Below are 26,846 nucleotides of genomic sequence, written 5' to 3'. Positions count from 1 at the left end.
CATTTTATGAACTGAAAACTGGCTACACAGATTGCAAGCAACAAGTGTCAGTTACTGAAACAGGAATATCTGCTGGGACCTCAAAGGAATCAGTACTCTCCTGGTTCCTATTTCATTGATGCTTTGGAAATAAAAAAAAAAAAAAAACAACTTTACATATGACACAAAGTTAATAGTGTAAATTATGCTAAAGACAGGGCAATCCTGTCCCACTCAAACAAAATGCAGTTCAGTGTGTCCAATTGCAAAGGTATACTTTGAGAACAAACAATGCAGACCATATCTATAAAACAGAATAATGTATTTTGGAAAATAAGGATCATGGAAGGGACTTAAAAGTCAAAATAGATAAGCAGGCAATTGAAAAAGAGCTTCAAGAGCTGAAGCTATAAAAGAAACGAGGAGTGTATGTACATCTTTGGATGTATAATTGGGGGAGTAAAGAGTAGAAGGAGATAAATATATGTAGTACCTCTGCATGTAGTACTGACAAGAATACTACTTCATACTACTGTGACTTCTGTTGTGTGCATTTTTAAAAGCATGTCGAAAATCTGGAGAGGGTTCAGAAGAGAGCCAGAAGATTAGTTGAAGACTAGAGATAATGCCCCACAATTGAAAGAGATCAATCTGTTTAGCTTATAAAAAAGAAAACTGAGAAGTGAGTTGATTAAACTTTATAAGTCCCCTCACAGGGAGAAAATAGCAGGTACTGAAGAGCTCTTTAATCTAGTGGAGAACGATATAGCAAGAACCAGCGACTGGAAGCCATAGTCAGACAATTTCAAATTAGAAATGGGATGCACATTTTTGTCATTGAACATGACTTATCATTGCACAAGCTTCCCATGGGGAGTGATAATTTTTTATGTTTTGAATCATTACTACATTTCTGAAGGACAGGATTTAGCCTCACAGAAGTAACACTGCAGCAGAACCTAAGTAGTCTGCCTCATTACAACAAACTTGTAAAATACAATGATGTGATACAAAGACCAGCTCAGACAACTGGGAGGTGCTTAATGGCCTTGAACTCAATGAACATATGACTTCCATCAAGGTTTATAATTGGTCCTGAGAAGTGCACACTGACAAACCTCATTGAAGTTTTTGCTGCTGTCAAGGTCGGGCCTTATGCTCCCTACTCCAGCACTGCATACAAGGTCTAACCTTACATCTTCCCCAAGTGTCTCTCTTGCCCCACTTTAACTGGAAGGCAACCTATCAAGAGAGGAAGCAGATATTTCACCACCTTTTTGCTAAGTAAACAGGCAGGCAATTGACACAAGTATCCGTGGCCAAGTTCCACAGAGCCTGCTGAGCCGCCAGATGTCAGCGCGACCATTGGTAGCTGCACATTGCAGTGCAAATTGGCACAGATCAGCACAGAATTTCCTGAGAGCTGCCATTCCCTGGACCTTTCATCTGAAAACTAATGATTCCTAAGTCTATTTTGGAGTTAGAGACAGATGCAGCACTCTACTCTCATGTTGTAGGTAGTATGGACGGTGAACGGGGGAAAAAGATGCACATTGCAAGTACTACTCGGGATGTCGTACTTCTTCAACAAATCTTCCCTAGGACTGTATGACAGATTAAAGAAGAAAATTGAGCAGTCATTTAGATGACAAGCCCATGTACCTGCTTAGATTATACGATCTCCGTTAATGTGAAGGCACACGTGGACTGTTACTCAAAGCGTCTTGGGTTTCTTTTTTATAGCAAGTATATTTCTTATTCCATAGAACGCCAAAGCAAAGCTTGAAATTGTTATCTGGTTATAAAATCTGATCTAATAATTCATAACCCAAATGACAACTAATGAGGACTTTTATTTTTAGGAGAACAGATGTAGAGTTGCTTTAGAAACAAAACTAAAAATTCAATGTCATGATTTTTGTGATCCAGAACTCATGATATTAGGACATTTGGGATTGGCAATACTGTAAATGATAGTTTTTTCTAGCCAAAGAGACACCATCAGTCAAATTAAATTCTATTAAAACTTTAGAAATGGAGAGTGTTTAAAATATTTAAAAGTTTGAGGAATTACACTCATTCTTTTTCTGCCTATTTTTGTGATTTTACTGTTAGATTTTCTTATTTTACAGACGAAGAAAAGAGAAAGATTTTCTGTTCACACAGAGATAGATATAATCTTTATTTATTTTTCTGATATTGAAAATGGGTATGTAATGAAGCTTTCCTATGGGTGAGTTTAATCCATTCATGACAGTTATGTATCACCTTGTCTTGCAAATTTTTTAACATATCTCCATTTTTGAAAAACTCAATTAAAAGAAAACTCTTTAAATTGCCAAAGATAGCATTTATCAGCTTCAGGTTGGGATTCACCAAGAAGCCTGAAGCTCAGTTAAGTATCCATTTTCTTATAATTAATCAGGTTTTTTTTCTCTTTTTGTTAAAAGAAAAAAATATCTACAAAATGGAAAGAATGGATAAGACTTAGAGAATAATTACCCTTGAAGGTTAAAGATTTTCAAATACTCGTTAAAGAAATGAATGGAACTGTTTAAAAAAAAATAAAGTACTGAATTTTCTTTTCTGATAAATTTCAAGAAAATTGAGAGGTCCACTGTGATTTATGTGGCAAAATGTATCTCAATGTCCTCCCTTCCTTGCCTCCAGTGAGCTGATAACTCATTCCCTTCCAGAAGTTTTACACTCATTTGATGCTACAGACTCGGAAATAAACAACAAAGTAAGTTACATTTTTACTGGTACTGACTTGTGAAAACCTTAGTTACAAATACACAGATGTCAGTCATCTCTCTACGACCTGATGTCTTGCTGCATGTCTATTTTTGGGTTCAACATGCTGGAAAGAGACGCAGAAGAAAGCCAGCAGGTTCTGCGGGAAGGAGGGGGATCCTCTGTCAGGCTCTGCAGCGAAGTAGCTGCGTTTCACACCCTGCTGTGCGGCTGGCAGGGAGAATTCCCACTATAACCAAACCAGATCTCAAGCCAGGAGCAGACTACATCCTTCTGCCATTTCTTGTACAGTACACTTAGGGTTGTTTCCTACCTGTACATAGTATCTCCCTATTTGCAGCTGTGGCACAACGTGCACACAGTTTTGCTTGCCATTTATCAAGCCCAAATTACTCATTACTCCTCAGGTAAGATGCACTTCTGCTCTGGATAGACATTTGCCACACAGGCCTTATCTACAATTCAAACCACCCAAGACGCAACGGAAAACATTAGAGATGAGGAGTAACATTTTCCCCCCTCTCAAACCCTGCTCCCAAAGTAAAATGCACTTCAAACTCTGATAATGTATTTAAACATCCATCATTCAAAAAAATACTCTTTTTGTCACTGTAGAAAAATGGACATATCTGTAGGTAAGTGTCTTCAACATCAAATTGCTTTTCAAACTTCCAAAGTTCTACTTTGACTACAAAGAGATATCAAAAATAATGCCCTATAATCACTAAGAGTAATTACCCCAATAATTACTAATTAATAATTTGGGAATTCTGTTGAATCTTTTGCCCCAAGGCTTTGCAAACTTCTGACAGTAGGAACTAGGAGGTAGGAGATGAGATAAATTGCCCTCTCTGTGCTTACCAGCAGTGGATCCAAATGTTCCTGGAAGCAAGCAGGTGCTGGCTGAGAGACAGGACATAATTGTATGGATCAGTGGCTCGGATCACTTGGAAAGGCCTTTGTTCTCCTCCACTGTTTTTTTCAGTTCCTCTACTCTTAGCCTCCCATCTTGCCCCTACTCCTATCACACTAACCATTGTGTCTGTAACTTTGGTGATGGGTCACGGCAGCTCTGAAGTGCAGACACACCAGAAATGTTTTCATTAACTAGTTCAGACACTGGCAACAGTGAGGTTGTATGAGCTCAGGCTGCACAGAGAATCCCAAAATATCCATGCTACCACAGTACCAACAGCAGTGAACATGCTGGATATGCAACAGCTGTACTCCAACAGCTTTTAAAGGCAATGTAGACATACTTTGAGTTTTGCTACCCTGTTGGAATGAATTAATTGCTTTGCTTATTTCTATGCAACATCTAAACATCTCTTCTCCTCCTAGCACCTCTTCTCCCCAGCCCTTCCCAAGTCTGGGATGCTATCATAAATGACTGAACAAGGGAGAGCTTCTTGCCTCTTATTTCATGTCTTGCCTCTTGTTTCTTCCTAGTTGCATTAGTTACAGTGAAATAATGCTAAAACTGTCTAGCAAGTAGCTGACTGTAAGTACAAACACCCTTCAATAACACCACGATTTCAGGGAGGCATTAGTCCAACACACTAAATTATGAACGCTACACAGACAGAAGCAGGGCATGGATTTGTGAAGAAACTTTCAACTATCTGAAAATCTTGTACTTTCCTAGTTACTGTTGGCTGGCTGTGTGATTTCAAATCACATTTTCCTCAGTGGAAGCCCTAAACATTAATGCTCCTAACCAGCATTTAAGTCTGTGCAAATAAACCAGATGCAAGAAAACTATACAGCAGAAGAATATGTTACAGAAAAAAAGAACAGAAAGTTGGTTAGGAGAAATTTACTCATAAAGAGGATAATTAATTATCAGATAAGAAGGAGTCCCAATACAGTAAGAGAAGCTGCAGTCAGTGGGGGTTTTCTGTTAAGCATAGCTAAACAGGTACAGTAGACTATACAGCACTGGAAAGCAATAGACAGGCAAACTGTGCACAACTGATTTGCATGAATTCTCCATTCTGAAATGTCACTGTTGTATAGAAAGGAACATCTAAGCCATATTGGATGTTGTCTGTTATAACTGGGAGGATAACTCTTCTCTTCTAGCTCCATTTCCAGGCTCCATGGGACTTTTGCACAGAATGCATTATAACTTTGCTGAACAATGTTGCTTGGTTTTGTATCTTCAAAATAACATTGGTTTTGTAGTGAAAATCAATTTTAAAAAGAGGAAGCAAATAGGATTATGTATTTAAAGAAAAAAGAGAGAAAATTAATGATGTACATGTGGAAGGAAACTTGCAGTGCTTAAAATTTTCTGATCACATCATCGTTGGTGCTGAACGAGGAACACAAAGACTATTAGAGAAATACTAGAATAGCAGCCCTTATTCCCACTAGTCAGCACTGCAAATATACCCCCAGGAATTATGTGATAAAGTAGAGAAAATTGAACATGTGTGACAGAGAGCCAGAGTGAAATGAAGCACGAAAAAGTGCAACACAAAAGGCTTAAAAGGGCTCAAGGTGTGAAAACACTGAGGAAAGCGAAAGAATGTGAGGGATGTGTGAACCAGTGCAAGTGCAAGAGGGAAACAGGAACAGGATTTTGACTGAGTGAGGCTGAAAGTGATAGAGGGTAACCAAGCATAAATGTGAAAGAAAAAACAGGAGTACGAATGAGCATACAAGTGAGCAACAGAGCATGGCAAAGTGACAGGCTGTGATGCAGTAAGAGATGGCAAAAGTAGGAAAACCAGATAGAAAAGATAGAAAAGAGTTTACCTTCATCATTTATGAGAAGGGAGACTGTTACATGAAAACAGACCAGCAAGCAAGGTAAGAAAGTAACAAAAGCCATAGTAACTACTAAGAATTCTCAATAAAATAGATGTTTGGAAATTGCCTTCAATTTTGTCCACCAAGCTGAGGTGGTCAGAGTGACCATGCAGCGTGTCCTTTGGAAAACAACAAACTGGAAGACAGGGGAACCACTAACTTCAAAAGTGCAGCTGAGTGTTTAAATGTTTTTTCTCTTCCGTGATGAACTGTTCTTGTGACAGCCGACTGTGAAGCCAAACATATGTATAGTATCACAATAAAAAGTCTTCAACAAGGAATTAGGGGCAGGGAAATGAAGGACTACAGACATTAGGCACAACTGTCTGTAAGAGATGGCTAAATAGAAGTTCTACCACACAGCTGTATTTACATAAAAATATGAAACCAGGAAATATTTCTCCATTCATGTAAAAGAAACTTGAAAGATCAACACAGGTATTCAAATACTTCTCTGGATAACAACAATTATGGTGCTCAAATTACTCTGCTTATCCTAGTAACAGCCTTGATGGATCTCCTGCACTTTTTTTCACATCTAGACTACAGGATGCCTTTTTCTAATCTAGTACTCTTTCCAAGAGTTTCAAGACGATCTCCACATATGTAAAATGTCAAGCAGAAGAAAGAGAGAGCTATTTAATTTTGTGTGGTTAGTGATAGAGAAACTGCTTTTTATGTTGTTGTTTGTTTTTGTTTTTTTTTTAAGACAGCCTTAAGTTTATTAGAGTATAAGAGTATTAAAGCTGAAAGGTTGGATGGCTTCCCTGTGAACATTCAAACTCTCAAAAATACTGATTTCATTTAACCTTTCTACAGTCATATTTATTTTATAAAAAGAGTCGATTTGTCATATTCATGTCATAATCTTGAAAAACTATAATAAAAGATTCATATAGTTTAATTTATATCTTAAAGGTTATTGAAGGTATACGTGTGAATAAATACCTTATTTGTGCTTATCCAGTTTCAAATTTAGATCTCAGACTAGATTTCATCACAGCTTTCTAAAACACTACATACAGAATATATTATAAATAATAATGAAATAAACAATTAAAATAAAATTTTATTTACCCCAGTTTTAAATGGGAGTGACTTTTCTTTCAAAGACAACTGGGCAAACAGTAATACATCTTCACATTTTACACATACTTTTATAAATGCTTTTAGATCTTCAATCACCGTTTCAGCGATTTGGCTTACATACAAACTAGTTTCAGCAACTAGAAATACCCAAAACTCAACCTGCATCACAAAAGTAAAAGAATCTTTTTTTTTCCCCCCAACAACAATAAAAAGAGTTGCTCATCAGAATGCTGCTAGTAATTCTGTTGATATTCAATTCAGAATAGTTTCCAACTCATTCTCCTATACATGGAATAGCTTTGCAGTGCTAAAAAAATCATTTGATGAGCAGGAGAAAAAGCATATGAAAAGAGAGGTGAGTCCAAAAGGAAGCTGATTCCATCTAATCACTTTCATACATAATATAAAGTTATACTTCAAAGGATCTACCTTGTCTTTCTGTTAAAGATCTATAGAATTGGACAACATAAGTTTAGTACCACGAGTGGAAAAAAAAAATGCAAGTAAAGATGGGCCTGAGTCTAGGCTTTAGGGCCACTTGACTTGAATAAGCACCAAACCATATGGAAACTACATCAGTGGACAGGTGACCTATCTCTTATAAATGCAAGTTGGGATAAACAGGACACAATGCGATTCCACCTAAGAAAAGCTGCATGTACTATGTAGAGACCCGGTTAGCCACAGCATGTTCAGTCACTATGACTGAATGGGGTTTGGGCATGCTCTGAAGAGAGATCATAGCCACTTATTAACAATCTCACTGCATTTTTTGCTGTTTGCCCCTGTGTTTTGGTCAAACACGAATATAATAACCATACTCTTCTTTAAAATTCCTCCTTGTGTGTCAGTGTGTTACAACGTTACTCCTCAAACCCTAACCTTTCCTCTTGTGCAATGGTTCCAAAAGGCTTTTTATGTTTGATAATGATGGACACCAACTCCCCACAAATAAAACCTAAGTCATTGGGAGCTACAGGTTCTCAGCATCTCTCAGGATGAAGTCTGTATTTTGCAGAACACTTCTGTATCCTTCAGGACAGAAGGGAAAATCAATGTGCCAGGCAAAGAAATAACAGGTGGATCAGAGCTTTTTCAATACATGTTGTGTGTTTCTTTACAAACTGCATTCCCTGAACCACCCACTTAGAAAGAAATCCACTTTCCCACACAAGTGCTTTGAGTAGCTCAGGTTACACAGAGAGACTGTCACTCAAAAGAAGACTTACAAGCAGTGTTCCCCCGAAGCTTAACAGCATTCCTTTTTTTCCATCCACGCTTCTTTGCCTTAAAAGGTTGGTGTAACTAATTAGTCCCCAACACTCCATTATAATAACAATAATATTACCTAGCCTGTATAGCGTTTTTCATCAGTAGATCAAAAAGTACTTAGTAAAGAAAGCAAGTGTCATTACCTCATCAAGTAATACCCACTAAACAATCAGCTCTGCTGCTTTAATCCTTAAAAATGGTGTTTTAAAATCATGAAGAAGCCAAAACATTGTCTCCAAATAATACACCTTCTCTAGCAAAGGAGATTATTGCCTGTTCAGTGGAACACAAGAGGGTTCCATGAAGCAAAAAGGGAATATATTTGCAAAGATATCACATAGGATTAGAAGGGACCTTTTCAGTTATTGAGCTAAGGCCCAGTTGTGCCATGCTGATATATCATGTAAGCCCTTTCTTAAACAGCTCGAGTTTTGCCTTAGAACTAGTGAGAGCTTTTTGCCTTTCATCAATCCCACTGAGAGGCTATACCAGAAGTGTACGGATCTGATGAACAGATATTTTCCTCCAATTTCCATCCTAAATGTATTGTCGATCTGATAAAAAACATTTGTCTTGGTATTAACAGTATATGTTCATCTGAAAAGCTCTGCCCTGCCTTGTGTATTTAGAAAGCTCTCAATTTGGTAAAGGAATGGAAAATACGATTAAGTCTCCCATTCTAGTAACTACCAAGGTCTACCAAATTTTAGCTGTGGCTACTGATATATATGTCACCTACTACCTTCCAGTGTCAAATTCAGCTTTCCTAGGAATATTTATTAAAAATACAAGATCTAGTTCCAGAGCAGTGGCAAACACCTAAGAGTCCACTATAGTGTATTAAGATTATTCTTTCCCAAGGTGCCTTACTTTATGCTTACAAACACTGAACTTAATTTGCTGTTGTATTGTCCTGCTTTAAAAAAATTTCATGGTGGAGATTCCACAATTCCCGTTCGTGATCTATCAGGACACTTCACACTCCTTATGTCTAGAGCTGCTCTTCCTCCCGTCAACCTCTACCTAAATCTCCCACTGCTGCAATTTAAGGCTGTAACTTGTTATGTTCAGATCAAATCCAGTTCTGTATGCCATGAAAAGTCTAGTCGGCTTGCAGCATTGAATACAAATGTGCAGTCCTCATCTTCCTGAGAATTTCACTATTTATCAACCTTTCTCTCTTTAAACAGCTAGGGAAGAGGTTTGACCTTCCACCATATGCTTTAGGACAGTACTAAGATACACCTCTTTCTCAACAAAGATCTTCAGAAAAAATATTTCAAACATCTCACATTACTGCATTTGTGAAGTTCTGATCTTTTTTACCCTATTTTTGCTATCTGAAGAAGCAGCAAAGACCTCCCTTTTTCTCCTGTATCTTTGGCTGACATCTCCATCAACTTGGTAACAACATTCTGCTGTTTTCTTTGGAGACAAATAATCAATAGTATTAAGTAGGCATGTGGTTTTGCCTGTGTTCTGGATTCTCACAGCTGTTATCTCATGTTCATGTTCAACCAGCCATCTTGAAATAACGACGATGTTGACTCTTTCAGTTCAGTCTCTTTTCTTCCTTAAGTTTCAGCATCCAGAAGTGTACCTGTCCTTTTATATATATGCATAGAAAACAGTTATTTTGTGATACACTGGAACTGTTGATTAGAGTACAGAAGCAAAATACAACTTCCTTATCAAGTTCCAGTCACTGTCTTTCAGTTATTTTATTCTTCATATTGTTTTTAACCACATAACCACAGTTGTCTTACTGGGGGGTTGATGATGTAAAGTGTCTGCTCTTGAGCTAGACTGATAATAAAAAGGTGCTGGGAGGTCTAGAGAGACTTAAATTATCCTTAAATAATCTTTGCACCATCCACCATCACCAAAAATGCCTCAGCTGCAGGATCACTTTGCTCTCTCTCTTCAATATATTGTTCATTCAATGTTGTATTTGCTCTTGAGAGGACTAAATAGGCAGGTTTTCCATATTCCTTGTAACAGCAAATTCTCTCTTAACAATTCTTAATGATTTCCTTCAACTTCACAACACTGATTCAGTTAAATCCACAAACGCACGCTTACCACATATCACTTACCCATTCGTAAGTTCAGCTGGTAGCTTTCATGTTTAAAGTGAATTTCAGACACAAAAATTCGCTGTAATTTTGAAAGATTGAAACCTAAAAGAATAGTTTGGCATGGATGATAACATACATGTTTCCATGATACTGAGTCCTTTCACACATACGTGATGCTCAAATACAATGAGTTTAGTGTGAGGCACAGTGAGGCTGCTTTTAGTAATATCACAAATGATGCTCTCATAATGGAACTCATATCCTCTCTTTCCCATGTGAATCCACTTTTTTACATAATTCCACTACTGGCAATACATGCACATCTTTCCCTTTGTCTTCTCTCCCCACTCGGATTGTTATAAAATATTTGTAATTCAGCTTCCTACCAAGAAAATGCTTATGACAAGTGACAATAACACCTGAGCTTGGTTCTTTCCTCACTCTCATTCAGTAGCTCCTCTATCCCTAGTCAAACCCTCACATCCTCAGTTTTCAACGCACCATCAGAACATCTATTCTGTGAGACCCACTAAAAACACAGCTCCCAATCTTCACCCATTCTTTTTGCAATTCCTATTCTCATGCACTGAAAATCTGGTTCTTCCAACAAACACTACTTAAAATTACCATGGATAATCTTTCCACTTTTCATTTCTTGTCTGCCCCTAAGCAGAGTCTCTATTCCACCACAGCTCCTAAATCAACTATGTTACTTTTCTGCAACCAAACTGTAATTAGCACAAAACCATCCCCTGTTCAGAAATGCCTCAGATTTTTCCATTACTTTTCTGTAGCCAAACTATAACAAAATAGGACCAGGACCACCAGACCTTGGTGCAATATTTCTAAGCAATATCCAAATAATATAGTATCTTCCTATTACTCCTGGATATGTAAGGTAAAAGATCATTTAGTTATTAAAAATATAAAAGTCTCTTTAAATAGGCAAATGTTTTCCCAAACAATTTGTTTCAAAGGACAATACCTTACCCTTAAAAAAATACAAAGAAAATTACATGTCTCATCATCCTCTGTACACCAGATGTGTTCACAGACTGCAGTCCAGTATGGTCTGAACATTTTTTCCCCAAAAAAATACCATTATGCTTTGCTTCACATTGACAATACTATTCTAGAACTGGCTCCCTTGAGTCAACCTGCAAAATAAATTATCATGCCAATTAAAAGAAAAACAGTACTAATTGTTGTAGATTTGTTGGGGGAGGGGCTTCTGCCCTTTCTTTAGTGGTAGCAATTGCAATCAGTAGTAGCAGGTTTTTTTAAGTTAATGTACTTTTGCCTTGATTTACTGGCCTATTGTGTTTCCAGTCCCCAAGGTGGAAAAGTGGCTATTGATAGCAAAAAGTTCTTTTTATAAGGCCATTTTTACTAAAGCTCAGGAACGTTCTGTGACTAGAACACTTAGAGGCCTGCTGCAGTTACAAGGCTCATCCCAAGTAAGCAGTATAGATAGAGGCCTTCTTGGAAGCCAAAAAACAAAAAGAAATAAAAATAAAAATGCAGTGATACAAGAGTCTTCCTGGCAAGAGGGAATAAATCAGTCCCCCCAGTACAAAAAGTATCAGGCTGGGGAGCCGTCTGTTCTGCAGGGATTTTAAAAAGTAATGACCGATTCTGGGTTAAAGTTCTTGGGTGCTCAATTTGAGTCTCTTCAAATTTTAGGGGGCCTGTTTTTCAAACAGGAGAAACACTGGCTCAAAAACAAGCACAGTAGCATCCACAATTATGAACTGCTTAAAATTTTACTTAAGTGTTTTCACAGCATGTGCTGTACAAATTAATCATCAGCTACATCCCTGTTCAATCAACAAATGCACTATCTAATAAATGAGGTCTATCTGACACATACAGAAGACCAACCATTTTGGTTTTCAGCTTCCTGTGTGGCTTTGTCTTAGTCTGATCTGTTCTTCTCAGATTTACAAAGCTGTAATGTAACATGCTGCTCCTAATGGAGACCTTCTGCTTTTAAAGCTACTTAGAAGCTGATAAAATAACCCCCCAAATAGGTGGGATACACAAATTGCACTTTAACATCTATACAGACAGTACTTCACTGTCTTATTGTAGTTAACAGGTGACAGTGGTAGCATCGTCTCAGAAAAGAATTTTGTTACCTTTAGGGCTTCTCTAAAGATAAGCTTGTGCCAGTCTAAGATGACATGCCATTTTAAAGAGCTATTGCTATGTCAACCAGCATAGTATCCCACACGACTGCTTTTATTGGTACATATGTCATTTTGGAAGCTGTTTTAACTGAGCTGGCAAAAGCCATTCTTACACTGCAATAATGCTATCCACGACAATGACATAGGCCAGTATAATTGTACTGGTGCGATTTATGAAGTTTTCTATGTGGATTCTTTCTTGTCATCCCCTGATTCAGTGTGCTCCGCATTCGAATTGCACCACAAAACTAACCATACTTCTGAGGCACAAATAAATAAATGCATACAAACAGGAGCTGGGGACAGGGAGGAGATGACATTTTTGAAGGGAACAGGTAGTGAGTGAGTCACATACCAAAATGACAATTCCCATAGTTTTCAATATCCTGATTTAATCCATCTTCCTCATGACTACAATAAAAACCACGAGTCCCTGAAGTAGCTTTGTTCAAGGAAGAATTTTCTTCTCTCCATCTCCTGACAGTGGTCTTCAATTAAAGCCTGCAATGATGAAACTCACTGAGATTGACGGAGGAAATAAAAGGAGAGAAACCACTGAAATGCATCTTCAGAAGCAGATTATTAAACGTCCCGCACACATCGGTGCGAGTGACAGCCGCCAGAGCTTAGTGAAAAAAGAGAAGCGGAAAATTAAACTTCTCATTGGGCCTGATGATGATTAATATCTCTTCTCTGATGAGCTGAAACTGCTTAATCTTTGCTATTAATATCAGATCACTGAGGTGCAAGTATGGTAGCTGAAGAGAAAGGGGGCATATGAGAATATTTAACATTGGGGAGGGGAAAAAAAGACAGAAATAACTGAGGTACGTTTTGCTCTTAAATCTCCTAAAGCAAGAAACTCAGAATGACGCTGAGAGTCACCATCAGCAGCTCTGAAGTCAGGTTACTATCAGGCAGCTCTTCGGCAGACAAAGTTGTACAATTTAAAGGAGATAAATAGTAGATTTCAATCATTTGGTTAAAGGCATTTGCATTCTACAGGAAGACTATTTAATTCATCACATCTCCATTCAAGCGTACGTGAACAAGCAACTAATACCTTCACCCAACTCAAATACGTTAGATAATTGTTATTTTCAGATTTACTTACCTCTGTGTATATTGGCAAAGCTTTAAAGAGAGTTAGCTGGAGCTCCTTGGAAACCAATAATTACGTGTAGCTGTGCAGACAGGTTTTTATACTTGGTTCCTATAAGAATATTCTACAAAATGTAACCTCTCTGTTGAGATTTTTACCTTAAACCCTTGGGTTTGTAATGCACTGAAGCAAGAGGTGAAATAGATAAATCCATTACAGTTAATATTCCTAGAAAACATTCGGTGTGCATTACATTTTCAGACCAAAAGAAACCTTTGTTAAAGTCAGTGTAGATCACTTGAGATACACATTATAATAGTTTGATTAGTAGATAATAAAAAACCAGACTTTTATAGCACCGATTCATCTGAAAACATTATTCCTGCTAAAGTTACCAAGCAAAATCATGGAGTTAGGTTAAATTAAATGCAGTAACAGGCAGGAAATTTACTGATTGTGAAATATTAAAGCTGTGGTATTAGTTCAATACAATTCTAGAATACAGAATGCCTTAATGCTATGAAAAAAATGGAAGACAAATCTTCTGCTTCTTAATGCTGTAAAGATAACTTGTAAACACTGCACAGTGATTGCATGTTATATTTGGAGAATCGAGATTACAAGATTGATAAAGTATAAGTTTATAAACCTTGACCTCATGAATAATCAGTTGCCAAATTAGTGCTTAAATAAATCTTGTTTCTTAAACTTAATAAACACTCTTAACTTGCAGTTGAAACTGTGTTTGATTTGATCCTTTCCGAAGGGTTATTTTTCACAACTGAAAAGGTACAGCAACCTGGAGCCCAAAACAAAGAATCTGCTTGGGAAATTAGTTTTTTTGGCCTGGGATGCCAACTGATCATCCTGACAACTGGTTTCTATTAGCTATGGTAAGGATAGTAATTATCCTATAAATTTATCTTTTTCTAAACAGTTGAATGTTTTGGTAACTGTAGCACTGTAGCACTCTCATCTATAGTTCTCAAGGTGATATTTCTTCCAGCGCATTTTATGTACTGCAATATCTCATAGTCATGATCGCTTATTTTACACAAAACTGAAACTGTTAAAATTATCCTTTTTTAATTTTTTTTCCTCATCTACTTTGCGCATCTTTCACTTCCTACCTTCAAGCCAGAAAAATCTGGACAAAGATTAAAGCATGTATTTTTGAACAAGGTGGAATAATTTATTCAGAGATATGCTAGAATCTTCCACCAGCTTTAAAATCAAGTTCAGAAATCTGGCTAGAAGAAAAGCTTTGGTGTACCTAGAAGGCATGGATCAGATGCAGGAATTACCAGCCAGCATCATTCTATTAACTCTACAATATAATACAGCCCGCACTATGCAAGATATTAGAGACATTGATTGTTAACAGTCCCTCTGATGGTAAAAATTTACAAATCTTCACAAGCCAACAAAACATCAGTAACTGTTCTGTGTGGTTTTTGGGAGAATCTGCAAATTTTGAAACCCAATTTTCCATTTTGAAACACAAATTAAACAAAAGACTGCTGCAACTACTCTAGGAGAGAGGTACTGACATGTAAGGAAGGAAAGATAAATGTTAAAATAGGAAAAATAGGAAAGGAAGAAAATGGTGGGGAGGAACACAACTACTTCTGGATGTTGGGTTTTTTTACTCTACTTAATCACATAATAAACAGATAGCTCTTTCATGTTTTTTATCCCAGCAATTTCTTCAAGCCCTTTCCAGTGTATAAGAATATTTCTATCTTATTAGATATGGCTTTATTTCAGCTCCAGAAATAATCCTCTATATATTACATGAATGCTACGCAACATTCTTTGATATTAAACTACACCATGACAACTTCAATCCCATGTCTAGAGAGCCAAACGAAGATGCTATTGTAGCACCAACAGCCGTAGATGCGCTGGTTTAATCTACTTAGGAAGAACAATAATCACTTTGAAGATGTAGGGGCCCAGGCTTTACAGCCTAGAAAACAGCACACAAGCTGACCAGGCTTCTTCTGCTTCTCATACTGGTCTATCTCTACCTCTAACAGTACCTGTGAGAACTCAATTACAGCCAACACAAGCAGGTCTGACTGTACTACAATCACACTTTCAGTTTATTTTGTAGATACACATTTTGGGTTTCCAATTCAGGTCCTTAATGTGTTAAATCCAATCTCGTAAGCGGCTCCAGGTGAAAGTATACATTGGTGATTTCATTGGACCTATACAGAAGTTCAGGAATAAGTACGCAGAGAGCAGCTCATGCATCTCTTCTTAAGAACAGGTACAGACCTGTTATTACAAGCTCACTGGAAAAGTATCTCATTAAGAAACACTTTATTTAGACAGTAAAATATTTTACATAGGCCCATAAGTTGTTATCTTTAATATCTTTTTTTAAAGTAAATATACTAAACAGAAGCACATTCTGTTATGGATTGTGAATTTAACTTATGAAAAGGTGATGAATCCAACATGTTTTGTAATTTTAACTTCACTACTTTGAATTCTCCTCCCTAATTACTGATCTCTGCAAACTCTGACATCTACCAATTTTAAAGCTAAACAAAATTATAAAGAAAAAAAAAAGGAGGTTTAAAACATTGATGTTTACATCCTGGACTTTGAGTCATGTTTCACAGAACTATGGAGAAGGACAGTCATGCTACAGGTTAGAAAAAATGATTACAGTAGGATACCTCGAATGGCTTGAACATTGTTAAATTGGAAGAGAATCTCAGGCTAAAAACATATCATTCTCCAGGTCATCAACTTTTCCTCCTATTGTTGGTATCTAAAAAGTTGAGTGAACCAAGATGACTGCTGTCAGCCCATGTTTCTGAAGTTAGCTGTGCATTTCACTCAATTCTCCAAGGATATCTAGATACATTTAAAAAAAAAACCCTCTTAGATTCAAGTCTCAGAACAAGAATTTCAGAAGGCAAAGCAGCACAAGAAAGGTAAAACTTCAAGGGAGGGAAATAACTACTCAACTGAACAATTCAATGGTTGTCATGAATGAAAAATGTTTGAAAAGGGTAAAGACGGAAGAGAGAGATGTGTTGAAGATACTGGTATTCTAAAGCTAAGCATACCTAAACCACATCTATCCAATATCAGGATATTAACCTTCACACTCAGTTGCTTTTCCTAAACCATGCCAGAGCATTATCTGCAGAACATAAGAATGACCATACATGTGTGAAATACTTCTTCAAATTTATTTTTAACTTGACTCTGTCTCCTTCTGGTATTACACACTTTTAAAGAAATATTCAAAATATAAGTTTCAAAAGTACTAGAAGACATTACAGATGCAATTTGTTGTCTAACAAGAAATATTCTGATTTCAAGCTTTTTCCTGATCTGAAAAAACCCCACAAATTTTAAACACAACACCTCCACAAAAATCAAATATCTTAAGTTAATTGTTCGGTCATTCAGTTAATTGTTAACTGAAACATTCACCAGAATCAAAATACTAAATTTTCATTTCAATCTTTTAAAACATTTATATTTCAAGTATTTTTTTCATCCTGTACGTATAGATTTGTTGACCTGCTAGCCTTTTTGCCCCCAAAAGCTCATTGGCTAATTTCAAATTACATTGTTAGAGGGAATGAAGTCAGAGATAATGAAGCTTCTACAATTGTAAGGAACACAGAGAGAGAGATGAGAGATGCTATACATTTTACCATAGAGAAACACACTGCAGCATGACCTCAAGATTTATTTAGATACCAGGAGACCCATATGGGAACTAGTTTTTATAAATGCCCTAATTGTGGGAAAAGCAACTTTGACATCAATCAGCTGCATGACATGAATCACAGCAAGTCAGGCTACATTAATTCCAGCACTCAAAGAAGGTCTGGTGTACTTATAAACTACATATTTTATTTAAAAAGCAAAACACTACTTCTTAGGGGTTTGGTTTTTTTTAAAAAAAACAAGACATTTGAGTTCATCTTGCTTTTCTGTTTTTCTGCAGAAAAATATTTTTTTACTATGAAGTTAGCAACTACCTATCTTTGAAACAGAGAAAGAAGAATAATCAGGGAATAGGTCTCCTACTGCTAGTCTTCTGTGCAGCCCTAACAGGATTTAGGCATCTAGATGTCTCTTCTTCTTGGAAGGAATTTGTTCACCTTTGTGTAATTCAACTTTTATAGGCTGTGTTTTTCCCAAAAGTTTGCTCAAAGAATGAGGAAGACAAAGATGAAACAAAAACCTTGAGAAATCCCAGAGACGATACTCGGTGTAAGCAGCTGTTCAAAGAAGCTGGCAACTTATTCCTCCTTAAAGAATTTCTTTTCATTCTGACCTTTATGTTTCTGCCAGAAATTACAAACTAAGAGCTGACTAGAAAAAGAAAGCCAAGACAAAACTGGTAGACATGTGTTTAGAAACACAAAAAATTCCATCCAATCAAGAAATGTATAGAGAGGAAAGAAGGTAAGCCCACAGCTTGCTTTATTTTTATGAACAAATAAGCATGCACTTAAAAAAAAAGAGTGTCAAAAGAGAACGTGTGTGTCCTGTACTGGAATTCAAAAGAGCAATGTGGACTTGCTTTCATTTGGCACAACATACTGACAAAAGAAGTGGCCATTGCAAGATTCATGGCATTTCCTGAAATGATAACGTATTGTTTTAATGATGTGAATTCCTGGCAAGCTAAGGAAGAAACAGCACTGACATCAGCATTTAGATGTTGAGCTATTCGGTGGAACTTATTAGTTAAGGATAAAATTGTATTGCAGAATGGTAAGTATTTAGCTTAATTGAAAGAGTGGTTGAGAAGAAAAAAAACCCCATGGTCCTCACTAACTCCACAGTTTGACCTCAGAAAGCTTCTCATGACCATGTATTTTGGCTCACATTCTTCTCTAAGGCCATTCTCATTTTGAAACAGAAACTTCTTCAAACTTCCAGTCACTGCTTACAAGCAGACTGTTTCTTTATATAATGGGGAGTAAAACTCTATTTTTTCACATTCACTTGTTAATTTTATTTTCTTAGATGATGGACAGATAAGGTTTCTCATGCCTGTAAAAAAAACCTAATTGTGGGGATACTGACTTGCAAGCTAAAGACGAGCAGAGAAACAGACCCAGCTTTCACAGCAGTGACCTGGTCAACAGCATACTTCAACCAAACTTGGTCAGTACTCTATATATCCAAATCACAAGGGTTTCATAGAAAGACAAGTTTTCCAGGATAAAGCAACAAAACTTGGCATAAGCCTGAGGTCTTTACTATCATGACTGATTTTATTCTTCCAGAATCTCCAAGTAAAAACTGCAGACATACTTAAGAAGGCATCTTGATTGCAACTGAGATAGAGGTGCTTAAGTAACAATTCTCAGCATATCTCCTAAGAAAGAAAATAACAGGAAAGGAGTAAACCACCACCATTTACTGCAGAATGGAAATGTACACAGAAGCAGCTTTATGAAGGGGTTACCATGAAAACACATCTCCTGTAAACCTGCTCAGGCACCCATCACAGTAACATCCTTATTATATGCAGAGGCACCCTTTCAGGACCTCTTTTCTCAGAACTTTATTAAAAGGACAGGATCAATAGAGAGGTTGAAACTTCTACTTTAAATGGACACTGGATTAAGTTTTCTTGTTTAATCCTGTTGAGACACACAGCAGATAAAATTCAGGCAAACTGAGCGAATCATAATGAAAAAAGCAATTTTAGATTTTGTGCCTTTGATTACATTGTCTGTGAAGGGTTTATTTTCTGATGTTTGCTCATCAGTTGCAAGTGTCTGATAGACATTTTAGCAATTAATTATTTGTTTGCCTCTTCCTATGAGCAACTTATTGCAAGCATTAAAAATTCAGGCAGTTTTCATCACACACATAGATCATGTGATAAACTTTTGGCACATAACTGGATAAAGCTGAACTCCCAGAATCAGTTTTCTGATTCAAGTATTCACAAATATGATTTCAAAATCTGCTTCGCATGAATATTAAAACTGGATATTCATTGTTTCTGTAGACAGTCTTCCCAATTAACATATTCACTAGAATATTTATGGAAAGCATACACACAAAGAGTGTGAACAGCATCAAAGTGAATCCATTTAAATACTAAGATGAATATTTGCAGCCTTCCTTCATTTCACTTTATAGTATTTTATGAGGTGTTTGCCCAACTCTGGTTTCAATCATGTCTCTACAGATTACTTGGACTAAAACGTACTGTGAGAGAATGATGGTTGCCCAGCACTGGAGTGAAAAGAGGACAACCCAGGAAAGTAAGTCCCAGGAAGGAAGGCAGGCTCTGTTTTTAAAATATTACCCTGGCAGTTAATAAAAAACAGAGTCAACTTCCCGCTCTCTCACAGACTACCCACATGATCTCACACAACTTGCCAAGTTTTCATCTTAAGGGTACATTATTGACTCTTCCTTTCCTGTGAAATATCATCTACACAGGAGCCCTACACAGACACTTCAGGGCTTTCAAGCTCAAGTGAATCCACCATGCAGAAACTAGTAACTCAAGTGTATTTTCATCCTGTCAAAACAGAGGTGACCGTGCTGAGGCCACACAGCCACAGTGGACACTTTTCTGAGGAATCAGTAATCTAGAGAGCATGTGTCAAATTACAGTTCCAAGCCTCCATTTTACATGACCTTCATGGTAAAGGGGATAGGAAACTGCTGCATATAGCTTGGAAAATGATGCTGTTTCTGGAGCTACTGTTGGTTAGTGAAATTGCTATTTTCTTTCTAATGAAAATTCATCATATATTATTTATTTCCTCTTCCCTGTTTTAAAAGCATTCCACCCTTCCTACTCTATTACCTTGCCTTTTGAATGCAATTTAAAAATGTTGGAACAATTAGCTTTTTTATTCAAAGTAACTGATAACTGAAATTATGCTGTCCTTGTGCATTATTAAAAACAACAACAGTAACCAGGTACGTTCAAAGGCTATACAATATTCAAAATCCTCTTTAACATTCTAGTTCATAACCTGAATAGACATTTATACATGATTAATGAGGCTTTTAGTAGCTGTTGCTGTCACAGCTTGGGTAATGCCACCTCCAATGAATATTCCAAGGGAAGGGTCTTACTGGCAGTGTCTGAGTGACAGCTGTGAAGTAGCAACAGACTTTGTAACAAGAGAAACAAAACCCAAAATTAAACAAAATTCTGTCCTAAAGAACTGCAAACTATTTAAAAAGCAGAACATGGGAATTTACTGCATTAGGGCATATTTTATATTACAGATTCACTAACAAAAAGCTTTTAAAGGTTTTCTAAATGTGATCCCACTGCCATGCTATGGCAAATAAGCAACTTCAATTCTTAGATATAAAGACATGGATGAGTAATGTAATTCCTAATTACATCAAGAACACGTAATTTTAGGACACAGCACTGCAGATACCAGTACCGAAGAGAGATATTTGATTCTGGAGCCCTGAAATGTACAAACAAAAAATTGCAAAAGAATACAAAAAAAAGAGCACAACATTTTTTGCTATGACAACTCAGCTGGCTCAACCTTTTTAGCTTAGTGAAAAAAAGACTGAGAGGTGATTTGACTACTATATGTAAATACCTTCAAACAGAAACATACACAGGCCTGAGAGGGGAGTAATTAGCATAGCTTCACCAAGAGTAAATCATGCTTGACCAACCTGACTGTCTTCTGTGATAAAATGACTAGATCTGTGAATAAGAGATGACCAGTAAATGAGATCTCCCTTAAACGTAGCACAGCTTTCGATATGGTCTCTCGCAGTATCCTTGTATCCAAGTTGGAATTTTGTGGCCTACACGGGTGGACTACTAGATGGGTGAAAAACTAGCTGGAATGTTGGGCTCAAAGGGTGACAGTTACTTGTTCATGCTCTGTCTGGAAGTCAGTTACATATGGAGTTCCGCAGTGTCTATTCTGTGAACAGTCCTTTCAATATCAATGACTCAAAAGAGAAATCAGAATTCACCTGTATCAAGACTGCAAATGACACCAAGCCTGTGGGTGGCAGTCAATAAACTCACAGGCAAGGGTGCCATGCAGGGGGACCTAGACAGGCTGGAGGAATGAACAAAGTAAAGCCCTGTACCTGGAAAGGACTAACCATCTTATAATGGCAAAGGCTGTGGACTAGTCCTGCTGGGAAGGACATAGAGTCTCAGTGAACATAAGCCAGCAGCGTGCCTGGATAGTTATGAAGGCCAGTGGCATACTGGGCTGTATCAACAGGAACACAGCAAATAGAATGAGGGCAGTGACCATTCCCCTTTACCTGGTATTCGTTAGACCATGTCTGGAGCCCTGTGTCCAGTTTAGGGTCCCAAATATAAGAACTGATGAAGTTCAGCATATGGCTATCAGGTTGCACAGCGGCTGAAGTGCTTGCCCTTAGCTTGTTCAGCCTGGAGAAGAGAAGGCTCTGTGGGACTTATCAGCAGCCCCCCCCGCCCAGTACCTACAAGCAAGCTGCAAGAAGATGGAGCCAGGTTCTTCACAGCGATACATGGTGAGGGGATTAGTGACATCAGACATAAATTGAAGCAAGGGAGATTGAAACTAGGTATAAGGAGAAACTCTTACACCTGAGGACAGTCAAGCAGTGGCAAAAGTTGCCCAGGGAGTCCATGTAGTCTCTATACTTGGAGGTTTCCAAGACACGACTGGATAAAGGCCTAAGAAATGTCACGTCGCCCCAAAGCCCACCCTGCTTTGAGCAGGAGTTTAACGAGAGAACTCCTGCGGTCCCTTCCACCCTGAATAATTGTGTCTATGAAGATACCAAGTACTGACAATTTCTTTAACTTGGTGGAGAAAAGTATAAGAACTGTTTACTTGAATCTGAAACCAGATGAACTGAAAGGAAAACTTCCAGCACCGCCTGTGATTAACCAAAGAAACCAGTGCCAGAAGACAGGGAGGACTCTCCACTGCTGCTGGTTTCAAATCAAGGCACAATGCTGTTGTGGAACATTTTTTACTCAAGTATACACAGAGAGCTAAAAACATAAGTAAATTGTGTGAACCATAGTGGAGTACAAAACAAGAAGTCAGATAAAATGACAAAATGGCTTTAAGTTTCTGCTCATAAAATACACAAATTAAAGAAAATGCTAGCTATTATTCAGTAAAATAAATATTTTAACTGACCTTAGTTTTTAACCAACAAAAATTATATCATGCTCCATCCAAAAAATAAAAGAAAAAGAAAACAGATACAGAAAAGTAACAGAAAAAATTACTAACTTTAAATAATTTCCAGTGCAAGGCTTCTTAATAGGTAATGGGCATTGTTCCCTGGTTTGCATTTACGATTAATTCACACTGAGAGCTTTAAGTCACTTCAAATACCATGTAGCAGCAAATTTCAAGATTTGTATTGAGCTCTCTGTAAAAACAAAGGATCCTACACACACAGGATTTTAAAGCAGCATGCCATTATCAATTGTGGACACAATTAAAATAGTCATTACGACAAGGCAGCATAATATTCTTCTAAAAGCAAAAAGGTGACGCCTGCATTTGCTCAGCTTTTAAAAATCAAACAAAATCAGTACTGTTCTGCCTGCCAGATCATTAGTTTTCAAGTATGCAGACAGCACCCCTTATATTTCCAATTTAACATGAATCCCGTAAGTGTTTCATTCTAGAATGAGCTCACAGAGTTACTGCCCATTAAGGCAGAATTTTAAGTAACCAAATAAATTTGCATAAGCAAATATTTGTACCTGGCATGTAACTAATTCAGAAATATATGTAATATACACTGAAAATCTTTACATGTTCTTATTTGTAAATTAAACTGGGATCTAATTTTGTTTTGAAACAAAGCACAAATTCATCAGCCAAGGTTACATGAAAGAAGCTTGACATTTTAAACAATGCCTTTTTAAAATGATCAGACTGTAAACTAGTGTTTGAACAGTTTTTAAAAGGCTAAAACACCTTTCCTCATGCTAAGATAACTACAAAGGCTGAACAGCTTGTTTTACTCTTGCCAAAATAACACACCTATTGCCAAACATAAAATGTTCCATCTCAACAACAACAACAAAATTAAAAGAAAGAAAGAAAAGCTACAAAGTAAAAAAAAAAAAAAGCGCCAGCATTTTCTAACCTCACCTAACTGAAGTATCACTGCTGAACTCCTTCAAGGACAGAAAGAAAAGTTCATCAGATATAGACAATTTAAAAGGCAAAGTAGTGGTTACTCCTAGTCTGATTATAAAAAGTGCTAGTTATATAGCTGCAAGTCAATGTACCTATAAACTTGCGGATCTCCACCTGACAGAAAGACATTCCAGCTACATCAACCTACCACTGCCCAGAGGGATCTGTATTCAAACTGATTTTATATAAAGAGATTTTATATAGATATTCATTGATTTTCTAGCACAACAACCACAGAGGCAGTGGCAAGAACTAATAATCTTCACACAAAGGCAAGAAGAGAGCCTCATGAGTTTGCAGGTTTGGGCCATGTAGGTGTTTATATAACCGAATCAGGAGTTCATAAAACATTTCACAGAATTCTTTGCTGCTACATTTACACTTCATAGAGCAGAGTCCTGCCACTGTCCGACATTCCACAAACTAGGTTCCACTGTGCGTTCCCTGGTCCAGGGAGCAGCAGCACACTGGGCCACAGGACAAGAGAAAGCCTGCCAGCTGAGTGACCATGACCCAGCAAAGCCCACTATGCAAAGAACCATGCCAGAAACAGATTACTCCGACTTGTACTGCAGGCCTTTCATGCTCTCATAGCTAGATACACTTCCCACTTCATGTCCCAAAATCAGACTCAGTGGCCCATGTCATCCATACATATAACAGGTCCATAAAAACAAGAATTGTGTAAAGAGCACCCAAGAACACATACAGATGCCTTTTTAAACACTTATAAATAATATTAAGGGCAGATCTGAAACGAGATGTTAATTTTAATTAGAAGTACAATCTTACAGGGCATAGAATAGGTCAACTTAAAAATTAGAAAACACAGAAAAGAAATGAGTAAGGTGGAGGGGTTTTGTTGCACTTTTAAAAAGTTCAAAGATGAGAGGAAAATCAAATAACAGGAGCCAGCAATTACCTCCTCCTCAGCAGTAAGAACAAGCTAAGGAAGGCCCTCTGTTGAAATCTGCACCTTGGGAACTGTTTCCTATGCAAGCCAAACCAGATTTATTTAAATAAAATTAATGGTGTCTGATCTGCATTTGTCCGCTCTAATACAAATCATTCAACATGCCCTCCCCCAGCCATTATTCCCCTCCTACCTTCAAAACTCCCAGCAAACAAATAAATCCACGTAACGGCTGGGACAAAAAGGACGGTCAGAGAGGCAGCCAGGAATTTCCGTCGCCCTCTGCAGATTCCCAGCATTCTCTCAGGAGTGCAGATTCCCAACCCAGTGCTGTTCCTATGTTGGAAGCAAATAGTCCACAGCCTCCCACATATTACTCCCTGAAAAGGAAAGGAAAAATGTTTTAACAGCTTATCCCTCTACAGAAAGGTAGACTATGCCAGTGTTCCTAAAGAGTTAAAAGAACAAGGCTAAAAATAGGGTTACCGCAATTGTAAAGCAGTACTTATTTCAACATTATCCATGAATACTTAATAATGAAGCAAGTTTTAGAAGTCAGTCTAAGACAGTAAGTCAATAAAACTCATCATATCACCTAAACACACACAGAGCTAATCTTACAAAGAGACATCACCTTTATTTGTTTTTTTCACCATCCTTTCACTCTACAGAAACTCTGGGTTCTTTGATGCCTACGCGTGGTGTTGCCCCTGGGCAGATAAGAAAAAGCCACCTGTATTTCTTCACCTCCTCCCAAAGAGCAAAAGTCACACCAGTGGATCAATGAGCTGGCTGCAGGTGGTCATGCACTCAACAGAGTGAACTGAAAAATGAAAGGCAAAGTTTGGGGGCAGAGGGATGTTATTTAAATGACCCACTTCGCTAATCAAAAAGCAGTGCTGATGAGGTGGCATATAAAAGGGAAGAAGGGAAAGAGCAAAATGGGCAAGGAAGTTTCCTTAGTCACAAAAGGGGATATCAGGAGCTTTAGACTGTGTGCTATGAGAAAAGAAGGGGATTCTGGAGAGCACCACTGTTTTTATGAGGAAAAAAAATAAATCTGATCTTAATTTGTTTAAAATAATTATTCCACATTTCACAGAGGTCAAGATGGCAAAATAATCTGATGATTTTTATTCACAGGAAAATTAATATTCCCACACCAGTGCAGGCATGCAGGGCGTAAAGATAATGTTTCACAGCTTTTTTTTTTTTTTTTTTTTTAAGAGAGGAAAGGCTAGTGTTAGACTAGAAAAGCTGGAGAAAGAAAGTCCATGCAAATCTAGCTCAGGTTTTGTGTGAAAGGGCTCATGTTTTCTAATTTAGAAAAAAGAACATCCACAAGAGTGATAGGGAAAGAAACACAGGCTCTGGCAGTACAAGGTGTTTAATAACAGAGCCCTTTGACTTGTACTTAGACCAGCACTAGAGCTGAAATCAGCAATTAAAGCATTTCTACACTGATGTATTAACAATGGCTACTGTGTGTCTTGAAAATATATCAAAGCTCTACAACTCCTGGTATATTGCAGTGAAAGTCAATTCTGAAATCAAATTACAGCAAAAATGAGAATTATAGACAAGAGAAATGGGTTCAGACAAAGAACTCCGCTGCTGGAGATACCTGGCTGCAGTAATCAGGCAAACTTACAGCTGTTCCTCGAACATTCAATACAGCCCCCACTTTACTACACTACAGTTTAAGAGCCATGATAGTACTCCTGACCTTGGAACTGATAAAATGGACTATAATTTGTCCGGAGCCAGCACAAAAAGCATTCCATTGTGTCAGCTTTTCAAAGCAATGAATGCCTCACCACAGAGATTTTGCACAAAATATGTGGACAGACTTAATATTAACAACTGTGGTATTAGAGTCACTGTGTTAGAGACACACTTTTGGTAGATAAATTGTGGAGAACTCTTATCATTTTTCACTGTATTTGGATAACGGTTACATTTCATTTCTTTTCCTTACATCACATAGCTTGTACAACTACTCTGTTCAGAGTCCTTTACATGCCTACTTGAAAAACACAGATAATTTTCCTGCCTTCTGTGTTTTACACTTGTTATATGTGTGCATATTTTAAAGTGCACAGAATCACTTACTTTAAGTAGCAATTGTATTTTTTTCCTTTAACATCATGGTGTACACCACTGACATCAATCTGTGCATGGAAAAATAGATCTTTGAAAAAAAACACCTTACAAGCAGGGTCATTCTCAAATAGCCACATCTTGTAATACAACATGCACTGGATACGTACTGGTCCTATCAATGATACCTGTAAAACCCACAGGTGGCAAAGTAAGAGTCAACACCACATGTTTCTGATCTCATGCTGTTAAAAGTACACTGATACATGTTTTTGGGATGACACCCAGACTCTGAAGCTTGGGGTTATAGCGCTGGTAGTGGATTAATTCATCCTGGGGCTGCATATTTAAGAAATAATTCAATGTTTCCTATATATTCTT

At 37.4% G+C, this 26,846-nt stretch overlaps 1 protein-coding gene across 2 annotated transcripts in view; it reads right to left on the bottom strand.

The window, feature by feature from the left end:
- The window catches only part of LARGE1 (LARGE xylosyl- and glucuronyltransferase 1), a 289,620-nt gene that overhangs the window by 179,502 nt on the left and 83,272 nt on the right, over positions 1–26,846 (bottom strand). For both annotated transcript variants that reach the window (XR_008574184.1, XM_054804363.1), the window contains exon 3: positions 24,559–24,745. Coding sequence is in view for 1 of the 2 variants with exons in the window: in XM_054804363.1 (XP_054660338.1) it covers positions 24,559–24,664 (106 nt within the window). In the remaining variant the exon portion in view is untranslated. The remainder of the gene's footprint in view (positions 1–24,558; positions 24,746–26,846) is intronic.

Source organism: Grus americana, chromosome 1 (assembly GCF_028858705.1).
Source record: "Grus americana isolate bGruAme1 chromosome 1, bGruAme1.mat, whole genome shotgun sequence".
NCBI classification, from domain to species: Eukaryota; Metazoa; Chordata; class Aves; order Gruiformes; family Gruidae; genus Grus; species Grus americana.
Note: the sequence above shows the minus strand (reverse complement) of the source record. Positions and strands in the feature narration are given on the sequence as shown.